The sequence below is a fragment of the Cherax quadricarinatus genome, chromosome 35 (assembly GCF_038502225.1).
Source record: "Cherax quadricarinatus isolate ZL_2023a chromosome 35, ASM3850222v1, whole genome shotgun sequence".
Lineage (NCBI taxonomy): Eukaryota > Metazoa > Arthropoda > Malacostraca > Decapoda > Parastacidae > Cherax > Cherax quadricarinatus.
In genome coordinates, this window is record NC_091326.1 from 16,096,417 (window position 1) to 16,108,815 (window position 12,399).

At 37.6% G+C, this 12,399-nt stretch overlaps 1 protein-coding gene across 1 annotated transcript in view; it reads left to right on the forward strand.

Moving 5' to 3' along the window:
• The window catches only part of LOC128695033 (uncharacterized), a 475,326-nt gene that overhangs the window by 163,197 nt on the left and 299,730 nt on the right, over nt 1–12,399 (forward strand). Inside the window, exons 3-4 of the mRNA XM_053785424.2 lie at nt 5,811–8,227; nt 8,624–8,647. Of these exons, the coding sequence (XP_053641399.2) occupies nt 7,529–8,227; nt 8,624–8,647 (723 nt within the window). The 5' untranslated portion in view covers nt 5,811–7,528. The remainder of the gene's footprint in view (nt 1–5,810; nt 8,228–8,623; nt 8,648–12,399) is intronic.

Here is a 12,399-nt window from a genome sequence, read left to right on the forward strand (position 1 = left end):
ATTGTCTTCCTGGAGTCACCCAGCTCAGACTGACACTTTTCATCACTTGATGTATGAAACTTATCCTGTGTGATGGGATATGACAGGGACACATATGTAGGTTTTGTTCCCACGGTGTAGAATATCAACACTGCTGATGTATCCAATTAATAAAAATATTATTCAGAGGGATGAGGAGTTGTTAAGGTGGTTTAGTCATTTAGAAATGATAGAGAAAAAGAGGATAATTAGGAGGGCATATAAAGGGAAGGAAGGATAGGGATCATTCTAGAAAAGGTTGGAGAGAAGTGGTTAAAGGATGTTTTGCATGCGAGGGGCTTGAACATACAACAGTCTTGTGGGGGAAAGTTAATCGACGATCTGTTGGAGTGTAAGTAAGGTAACATTTATGAATTGTAATGTCGGCGCCCTTCTGGCAAGACAGTGATTGAATGAGTGACAGTGAAAGTGTTGTCTTTCTTGTTGGGTCACCCTACCTTTGTGGGAGATGGCCTGAGTCTTAATAATAATAATAATAATAATAATAAGCGTCCATCTGTCAAGGCTGACATGGTTGCTGGGATAATCGCCTCCTACAACCTGGTCTAAGACCAAGCCTTCCCAATTGGAAAAAAAATACAGGAATAAGAATTTAAGTATTACGAAACAGGGGAAAGCAAATTGTATATTGAATGCAAGTATAAATGTCCAATGTTTAACTGCCATCTTACATGCTCATGAGGCAGAAAAAGACCAGCGATCCTGCCAGAGTGTAAAACATTTAACCGGCTTCCGTTTCACAATCTTATGACAAGACAGGACTAATTGCTTAGATTTTGCTGCCTACCATCCTGTTACTGGAATACGACAAAGAACCATAGCTAACCTTTGTTTCTACAATGTAACTGTCATTTGGAACAGGGTAGAGGTTGTGGTAGTGTATACCAGGTTACTATGATATACACCACCACAACCACCTGAATCCACCACCACTACCACCATCTCCACAACCACAATCCCCACCAACATCATCATAATCTCGACTACCAACACAACCACACTCCCCAACACCTACACCACCATCATAATCCCCACCATTGCAACCCTCACTACCAGTATCACCATCATGATTGCCCAAACTACCACAAGTCCCACCACCAAAACGGCCATCCCTCATCGTCTTTCACTGGTATATTCGTCACATGTTCACATTCTCACAGTGATTACTTTCACTGCCCTACTATTACATGCACCACCACCTCCCTTTGTAAACAATAATAACATGCACCTCCTGCCTGGTGTTTTTTTTTTTTTATTTTTGGGTATTTCAACGTGACTGAAAATCACGGTTGTAGTATTTACTCAGCTCAGGTTACTCTGTAATTCTCTTAATATATTACGTTGACTAATTCTCTTGTATTACTTTGGAAGTAGTTGGTTGTTTTATTAAGTTTAAAGCCTACCAACTACTTGAGGGTCATTAAGGCTGCATATAACCTGCATACCACCAAAGTTACTTTAATATTTAAAACAGGGATTAAAGTAAATCTCTCTGTCTGTCTGTCTGTCTGTCTCTCTCTCTCTCGTGCCGAATAGGAACGCTCTTCTTGCCGAATAAGGCAAGCTAAAATTTGTGTACGCAATAATTTCGCAAAAATCATTCTGAACCTAACGAAAAAATATATTTAGCTGGGTTAGGATAAATTAAATTGAGATTATTATAACAACGTTAGGTAAGTTTTCTAAGGTTCTTTTCGTTCAAAATTATTAATTTTTACAATAACCTAAATTAAAAAATACATCTTTGAACGTATTATATATATATATATATATATATATATATATATATATATATATATATATATATATATATATATATATATATATATATATATATATATATATATATATATATATTATATATATATATATATAATATATATATATTATATATATATATATATATATATATATATATATATATATATATATATATATATATATATATATATATATATTATATATATATATATATATATATATATATATATATATATATATATATATATATATATATATATATATATATATATATATATATATATATATATATATATATATATATATATATATATATATATATATATATATATAATGTCGTGCCGAATAGGCAGAACTTGCGATCTTGGCTTAAATAGCAACGCTCATCTTGCCATATAGGACAAGTGAAAATTTGTGTATGCAATAATTTCGCCAAAATCATTCTGAACCTTACGAAAAAAATATATTTCATTGTATTTGTTTAGTATTAAATTATTAGTAAACGTATCTAAAATATATTTAGTTGGATTAGGTTAAAATAAATTATGCTTGTTATAATAAGGTTAGGTAAGTTTTCTAAGATTCTTTTGGTGCAAAATTATAAATTTTTACAACAACATTAATGAAAAAATATATATCTTTAAACGTACAAGGGAAAATTTTAGAAAGGACTTAATTTTAAAGGAGTTCTTGCTAATTGACCAGTTTTACATATTCGTATCTCTTTATCTATCTTTATCCCCTAAGCCGGGATTGATGGGATAAAGATAGAATTGTTAAAAGCAGGTGGGGATATAGTTTTGGAGTGGTTGGTGCAATTATTTAATAAATGTATGAAAGAGGGTAAGGTACCTAGGGATTGGCAGAGAGCATGCATAGTTCCTTTGTATAAAGGCAAAGGGGACAAGAGAGAGTGCAAAAATTATAAGGGGATAAGTCTGTTGAGTATACCTGGTAAAGTGTATGGTAGAGTTATAATTGAAAGAATTAAGAGTAAGACGGAGAATAGGATAGCAGATGAACAAGGAGGCTTTAGGAAAGGTAGGGGGTGTGTGGACCAGGTGTTTACAGTGAAACATATAAGTGAACAGTATTTAGATAAGGCTAAAGAGGTCTTTGTGGCATTTATGGATTTGGAAAAGGTGTATGACAGGGTGGATAGGGGGGCAATGTGGCAGATGTTGCAGGTGTATGGTGTAGGAGGTAGGTTACCGAAAGCAGTGAAGAGTTTTTACGAGGATAGTGAGGCTCAAGTTAGAGTATGTAGGAAAGAGGGAAATTATTTCCCAGTAAAAGTAAGCCTTAGACAAGGATGTGTGATGTCACCGTGGTTGTTTAATATATTTATAGATGGGGTTGTAAGAGAAGTAAATGCGAGGGTCTTGGCAAGAGGCGTGGAGTTAAAAGATAAAGAATCACACATAAAGTGGGAGTTGTCACAGTTGCTCTTTGCTGATGACACTGTGCTATTGGGAGATTGTGAAGAGAAGTTGCAGAGATTGGTGGATGAATTTGGTAGGGTGTGCAAAAGAAGAAAATTAAAAGTGAATACAGGAAAGAGTAAGGTTATGAGGATAGCAAAAAGATTAGGTGATGAAAGATTGGATATCAGATTGGAGGGAGAGAGTATGGAGGAGGTGAATGTATTCAGATATTTGGGAGTGGACGTGTCAGCAGATGGGTCTATGAAAGATGAGGTGAATCATAGAATTGATGAGGGGAAAAGGGCGAGTGGTGCACTTAGGAGTCTGTGGAGACAAAGAACTTTGTCCTTGGAGGCAAAGAGGGGAATGTATGAGAGTATAGTTTTACCAAAGCTCTTATATGGGTGTGAAGCATGGGTGATGAATGTTGCAGCGAGGAGAAGGCTGGAGGCAGTGGAGATGTCATGTCTGAGGGCAATGTGTGGTATGAATATAATGCAGAGAATTCGTAGTTTGGAAGTTAGGAGGAGGTGCGGGATTACCAAAACTGTTGTCCAGAGGGCTGAGGAAGGGTTGTTGAGGTGGTTCGGACATGTAGAGAGAATGGAGCGAAACAGAGTGACTTCAAGAGTGTATCAGTCTGTAGTGGAAGGAAGGCGGGGTAGGGGTCGGCCTAGGAAAGGTTGAAGGGAGGGGGTAAAGGAGGTTTTGTGTGCGAGGGGGCTTGGACTTCCAGCAGGCATGCGTGAGCGTGTTTGATAGGAGTGAATGGAGACAAATGGTTTTTAATACTTGACGTGCTGTTGGAGTGTGAGCAAAGTAACATTTATGAAGGGGTTCAGGGAAACCGGCAGGCCGGACTTGAGTCCTGGAGATGGGAAGTACAGTGCCTGCACTCTGAAGGAGGGGTGTTAATGTTGCAGTTTAAAAACTGTAGTGTAAAGCACCTTCTGGCAAGACAGTGAGGAGTGAATGATGGTGAAAGTTTTTCTTTTTCGGGCCACCCTGCCTTGGTGGGAATCGGCCAGTGTGATAATAATAAATAAATATATATATATATATATATATATATATATATATATATATATATATATATATATATATTTTTCCAACAAGTCGGCCGTCTCCCACATATGTATATATATGTATGTATGCATGTATGTATGTATGTATGTATATATGTGTGTGTATGTAGGTATGTATGTTCATATATATATATATATATATATATATATATATATATATATATATATATATATATATATATATATATATATATATATGCATGCACTGATAGATACATACCGAGAGGTGTGTATACAGGTACATACCTCTCGCTAAACCCTAATGGGTTTAGCTCTTCTTTTTTATTATAATAATCTCGATGTCTATGCGAATACACACCTCTCTGTGTATACAGGTATACAACTGTGTATACAGGTATACAACTCGGTGTATGCAGGTATACAACTCTCGGTGTATACAGGTATACAACTGTGTGTATACAGAGATACAACTCTCGGTGTATAGAGGGATACAACTCTCGGTGTATACAGGGATACAACTCTCGGTGTATACAGGTATACAACTGCGGGTGTATAAAGGGATACAACTGTGGGTGTATACAGGTATACAACTGCGGGTGTATAAAGGGATACAACTGTGGGTGTATACAGGTATACAACTGCGGGTGTATAAAGGGATACAAATGTGGGTGTATACAGGTATACAACTCTCGGTGTATATAACATCAACTTGAAACTTTAATTCTGTTAAAAGTATTACTCTGTAACCTTTGCCAAGTATCATTATTTATTTATAATTTATTAATTACCTTAATGCATTACTTTATACTTTACACTTTTCCATTGTATCATTGTGTAACTTAATATACTAATTTCTAATGTAATAATTTACTTACAGTATTACTTTATCTCACACTAATTTACTTTATTGTTTTATAACTTACTAACTCACCTGCTGTATCACTTTATAACTTATTAAGTCACTTTATCGCGTATTAATTCACTTATTTAAATTCGGTACAATTTATCAAAGTTAGGTTAGATTGACAGGTTAATTTAGTGCCAAAAACACTTAGTAGACTAAAAAATAAGTATATATTGTTTTACTTTTTGGAGGAAGATCGGGGGGAGAGGGGGGAGGGGGGGAGGGGGGGATCTTGAGGTTGTTGGTTGATGAATAAGTCACATGTGTAACTCAGATGCTGCATTTGACTTGTTCATCAACTTGATGGTGTTACGTATCATTAGTGTAATGATGTTTGTTGATTTGTATGTTAAGGTTTAAATTCTATAGACCACGCGAGGGTTGTTGAGGCTACGTGTTACATGTACACCAGTCACGAATATTTTAATCTTTGCTATAGAAATTCAAGTTAACTCTTAGTGTGTATACAACGAGAGATACTGTATACTACACTTGGTGTATACACCCTCGACTCTGACCTTAATTTTTGTTCGTATATTTTAACACGTGGAAGGTATAATATTAAAATAAGATATGTAAATATATAATCTAAGATAAATATGAGTGTTGATACAGTTTTATTTTTTCTGTTTCCAGGTTTGCAAGACTTAAGAGAACGGCTTTCCAGAATAAACGTTTAAGGGAATAAACGTTTAAAGGAGCTCTGGAATTACGTTTACATAATTCAGTTGTTGGAGAAGCAACGTTATCGAATCAGACTTTTACAAGAGAAACATAAGTAAACGTTTATGGTGGCAACGACCCTGTTTAATATTTGTCATTGATGAAGTTCGCCAGTGTGAGACTTACCACTTAGGTTATGTGTCAGGGTACGACGTTAGTGGCACACTGAGACTGACTTGGTTGGCTGAGAGGAGGGATACGCAGAGATGGTAAAAACCCTTCACAATGGAAACATGTCTAGGCTGTGTCTTAGGCAGTTGTGGGTACTGAGTTGTGGTGGTGCAGAGTGGTGTGAGGCATGAAGGAAGCTCCACCACCGTCACTTGCGAACACACTCTTGTGACCAAAGTCTGGCCCTAAACAATAACATCTTTCCCAGCGTTCTCTGGGTTTTTCTTAACCTTAAAACTATTTTTTTTGTTAATACCCGCCCCAGCTTTTCCTAGTTGGTGGTCCACAAGCCTGAAATCCGTTACGTTCCTGACTGAGGTGTCACGACTCCAGTATTTATTCTTTGTCACCTTTCCCAACCCTAGCTATCTGAAACCCCGTCAACCTCAGGCCACCTCACTGGTAAAACTCGCTTCCGATATCAGGAAAAAAAATTCACATTTCCAATATCGGAAATACTCGTCAAAACGCAAAATAATCCCGTCAACCCATCGTCATCAGTAGAACAAAGACAGCTCCTTCATCTACCTCCTTTCGCAACACTGCTAGTGATCTTATTATGCTGTCACTATCAATAAGTCTTTTAACTTGTCTTAGTCGGCAGGTTCACTCTGTTCACGATCCGGTGTGATCTGTGGTACTAGAGAGATCTACAACCTCGCTTCCCTGTGCCTCTCAGAGCGTCGGTGCCTTCAATAAAATGTCAGTTTATATGGCTAAGTAATCTTCGTGGATACTGTAGAGTGAGTCACGCGAACTTTGTGTGTATCACTGATAAGTTTCAGAAAGGTAGTGAATTGTCATGAGTTTACGATAAACTGTTAATTAAGTGGAGAAACTTTAGTAAGTGCCCCATTGAATTATGAGAGATATTGGTGAAGAGAATTTCAGTGTCTTAACGCAATGTCTGCGAAATGGCATATAACCTACTAACAGTAAGTGGTGATGAGGGGCTTGGTGTTCTTATCTATAATTCCCAGAGTAGAGGAATGACACCGAAGGATTTTGTGCAACAGAAAGTGTTAAGTGTCTTATTGCAGTGGCCACTCCGTATTCCGCAGTGAGCTTTGTGCAAGATTTTAAACGGTGCTCTTGACGGTTTCTGTTTATATTAAGGAAAAATAATATAATTTCAGAAACCCATAGAAGAAGTAGAATTTTGGAAAGCTGTAAATTAAGGACTGTGAGTTCGAGTGATTTTTTTTACTATAATAAGTGCGTGTTACAACTGCTTATTAATGAACACATTCTTAATCATTATATGAGGATAAAATCTGGTGTTAAACAGCAACTTTTTGACTTGATATTTCCGTAATTTCTGTTGACTTTTCGACTACTGCTGTAACCTGTGATGGCCAGCGATAACTTGCATTTAACCCTGGCGATACCTGGGTACCTCCCATAATCTCTGGTTACTTGTTTTTTTGCTGGTAACCTCTTGTAGCTTCTTAGTGAACACGATGGTGCGGGTGTCGTGGGGCGGCGAGGTGGTGATCGCTGACCTGGCTCACGTGGCGGGAGATGGCGGCAACGGCGGGGATGGGGATCGTTCACGCCCCATCAACGGTCCCCCTACGTCCACTAGCACCACGCCACTCACCGTCACGCCCACCACCTCGGCCACACCTTCCGAGACGCCCACAATATCCCCAGCTCCCACCCTGTCTACGCCTCCCACCGTCTCTCCACTCCCTCGAGCTCCAACAGCCATAGTGGAAGCCATGTCTGACGGAGACGAGAGCGCCGTTTCGACCTCCTTCTCCGACGATCACAGGTCCCTGAGGGACGACCTCCGAGACGACTTCAGCTCGCCGCGGCCGCAGCCTCGCAGTCCACGTCGTAGGCTGGAGAAGAACCACATCCTCAAGGTGGTGTCCGATGACGCCAATAATAACGGGAACGGAAACGGGGACATTACCATCAGCAGCGACGAATACCGCCGATTCCTGACGCTTAAAGGAAGTCCCCCTGACGCCAAAACTAAGGAAAAGGTGGCACCCAAGCCCCTTCCAGCTGAGGATGATATCCTCAGGTCCATGGATCGCATGCTGGCCACTCTGAGTGACTTGGAGGACGACCTTGAGCCTATAGACGGCGTCGAGACCGAATCCGACTCAGATTCTGACGAGGCCGAGGCTAGGAGAGAACTGCTGACTGACGTAAGTGCTCTGAAGTTTTATTGGTGTAGTGGTGAATACATGTTTCCTTTATTTAATACAGCAGCTGACGAGGTGTGAGAGTTGTGATGCTCTCGTGTCCTAACTGGTCATGTGTGTCTCTCTTTCGTGTGTTTGTTTTAAATTGTCATGCTTGTCTTTCCTTTGCTTATTTTAGTTAATTGGGTTTAGATCCTATGAATTACGTAAAGTCTCATTAGCCTTCCCTCAGCTTAAGGCCACATTATTAAGAGATAAGTTTCTGAAAGTTACAAGAAAATCTTCATGAAATTTATTTACATTTTCCCATAATTTTTTATATTATTTCGTGTAACACGAGTATACTAGCATATTTAAACACTTATATGAGTTTAATTATTCTTCAATTCTTCCTTTCAGAAATGGCGTCAATTGTTTGACAAGGTAAGTTAATATTTTAGAGGTAGTGAAGGTTGTAAACATTGGAGTGATATCGACAAACTGGATATAAGACACGTGTACAGAGTACACACATAACCAGCACATAGGAGAAAGAAGCTTATGACGACGTTTCGGCCTGACTTGTTAATGGTCCAAGCGAGACCGAAACATCATCATAAGTTTAAATCTCCTATACCTGGAGTATACTTGGAGAGCGTTCCGGGGGTCAGCGCCCCCATGGCCCGGTTCATGACCGGGTCATATGTGGATTATTTGTGTATTTCTCCAGTTACTGTATCGTGCCTTTTATTCTTTACACTTGTGTAATATTTAAGGACATTTATTGAAGGTTCTTGCTCGTGCTCACGGCTGCTTGGTAGAGTTTTCAGCTCACACTGAGCGAATCTGTCCCTGGTACGGGAGACGTTGGGCGTGTTGCCTTATACCTGCTGCCCCTGGTCACTTAACACTAAGTAGGTACCTGGGTGTTACTAGAATGTTGTGGGTGGAACCCTAGGGTGACACAATTAAAGGACCCCAGTGGAAATAAAACAGACCCCGATGGCGTGTGGACTTAATTGGGTTATCCCAGGATGCTAACTCTCCAAGTTAAAAATCTGAACCCAGTCTAGGATAACCCACTAAAATCAGTGGATCATCGAGGACTGTCTGTCTTATTTCCATTTGGGTCCTTTAATCATGTCTTCCCCGGGATTCCATAACACCCAGATACCTACTTACTGGTAGGTGAACAGGGACAGCAAGTATCAGGAAACATGCCAAATGTTTCTACCCATCCTGAGGACTGAACCACAGACACTCAGTGTGTGAGGCGAGTACGTTGCCAGTCGCCAACCTTGATATTCAAGGTAATTAAATTGGTACTGCTTCAAATATTATTTCAATAAATACACCGTAGTGTTCGAATGTCTTTAAAAAGTATCATGCATTATAATATGTGGGAGGGACATATTTTTATACTAGCTTACCCTCAACTTTAAATATTCAGTTTTCTTTAAACATATAAGTAGAAAACGAAAACTACAGAATATGGTAAACTGTTATATATTTTTATCCCCTTACGGGAGGTTCCTTGACGCTGGTGAGGGGCTCTTGATCTAGGTAATTGGATTTGTGCTCCAGTTCCCTGAATTGAGCCTGAATGCCTGCCATCATCCTCCCACAGGCGCTGTATAATCCGTACGGGTTTAACGCTCCACCACAATTTTATATATAAATATATATATATATATATATATATATATATATATATATATATATATATATATATATATATATATATATATATATATATATATATATATATATATATATAAAGAATTGAGAAATTCCAAGCGCTTTCGTGACTACTCACATTATCAAGGAACTATGAAAGTAAAGCATCCAAGGAAGCTATATAAGGGGTCTGGCCAACACCTCACTATCAGATCCCACAACGGTTAAACACCTGACGCGCGCCGGCCCAACTGGACAGGTCCTTTGCACAACTCACCAACAAACTATTCTACCCAAGAAAATTTAAAAATTATTATTTGTCCAGTGTATTATTAAATTCTTCCCAAATTCTATTAATTATAAATGGATCTAATTTATATAAACCAAAGGAAATATTCATATTATTGTCAAAACTGCTTTTTATGAAACAAGATTCAATTATATTCCTGTCGACCATGGACTTGCTTGATACTACTTTCTCAACTTTTTGAAAATCAATTGGATGGTTAAAATCTCTTACATGAATAAATAGAGCATTGGAATCTTGTCCAGTTCTAATGCTATATTTATGTTGTTTTAATCTTAGTTCGAGATTTTTACCAGTTTGACCGTATGCTCTATTTATTCATGTAAGAGATTTTAACCATCCAATTGATTTTCAAAAAGTTGAGAAAGTAGTATCAAGCAAGTCCATGGTCGACAGGAATATAATTGAATCTTGTTTCATAAAAAGCAGTTTTGACAATAATATGAATATTTCCTTTGGTTTATATAAATTAGATCCATTTATAATTAATAGAATTTGGGAAGAATTTAATAATACACTGGACAAATAATAATTTTTAAATTTTCTTGGGTAGAATAGTTTGTTGGTGAGTTGTGCAAAGGACCTGTCCAGTTGGTCCGGCACGCGTCAGGTGTTTAACCGTTGTGGGATCTGATAGTGAGGTGTTGGCCAGACCCCTTATATAGCTTCCTTGGATGCTTTACTTTCATAGTTCCTTGATAATGTGAGTAGTCACGAAAGCGCTTGGAATTTCTCTATTCTTTCGGAGTGGTTGTTTTGCATATTCGAAAATCACCTGTTTACTGTGATCTTATTGCATATATATATATATATATATATATATATATATATATATATATATATATATATATATATATATATATATATATATATATTATATATATATATATATATATATATATATATATATATATATATAAATTGTTTATTTAGATATGCATAATTTTAAACTTATGCAATAGTTTTATATAGCTGTTGACTGTTGTTGATTGTATTCACTGATTGTGGATGGTGGTTGTTAGCCTTTTTCACTGGTTGTGGTTAATGGTGATCCCAGTAGCTGATGGTAGAACTGAACCTAGGATTACCAAATAAAGTCAGACAGTGTGACTTATTTTCATTGGGGTGTTTGGATTATTAACCCTGGTTACAATACTAAAACTGGGTTATTAAAACCTAGGATAACACAATAAACTTATTATATGGGGCTTATTTCCATGGGGTCCTTGGTTCATCTTAATAATAATAATAATTATTTCTACAAATACATGATATAACTATTACAGATCATAGCTGACATCAGTGACATACTATATAGAAAGCCTCTGGTTATGCAGTGTATTTCGGGCAACTTAAGTTAATCTTGTCCCACAGGATACGACCCACAGCAGTCGACTAACACCCAGGTACCTACTTACTGCTAGACAAACACAAGCGCAGGTGTAACGAAACGTGTTCAACGCATTCACTTGTGCTGGGATCGAACTCAGGTCCATCAGATGTAAACTAAAGGTGCTATTACTTATGACTATTAGAGGTAACAGGGCAGCAGGTGTATAGAGAATTTGCCAATGCATCCCGCCGGCCGCCACGCCCAGGGTTCGACCCAGAGTAATTTCGGTTGTGAGCCGAACGTGCTTCCAATGCCCTACGTGGTACCAAAATATACACCGAGAGATGTGATGTATATATATATATATATTATATATATATATATATATATATATATATATATATATATATATATATATATATATATATATATATATATATATGTATAATATATATATATATATATATACGTTGAGAGGTGTATATCAGTGTATATACACTGAGTGGTGTATAATTATGTATATACACCGACAGGAGTGTATCTGTGTAAATACACTTGAAAGTTTAGTTTAATCCATATCTGGAGAATCAGGGCATACTTGATAGGGTGCAGGTGAATTTGCAAGTGGCAGCCAGGTTTAGTTGATCTTTATGAAGAGGAAGAGGAAGCAAAAACTTTTCAGATTTACCCAGAAGGTTAGTAAGCCAGGATAATCCAAGAAAGACCATCACTGTGGCTTGTTTCCTTTGACGTTCTTTGGTCCTCTTTCTGCCTGAAATTAAATGTTAGGCTTATGTGCCAAATAGGAGGATATTTATTGAATAGAGTAGGCTACAAGGAAGATAGGTGTGGGGCAACTATTTTACACCCACATTTGTG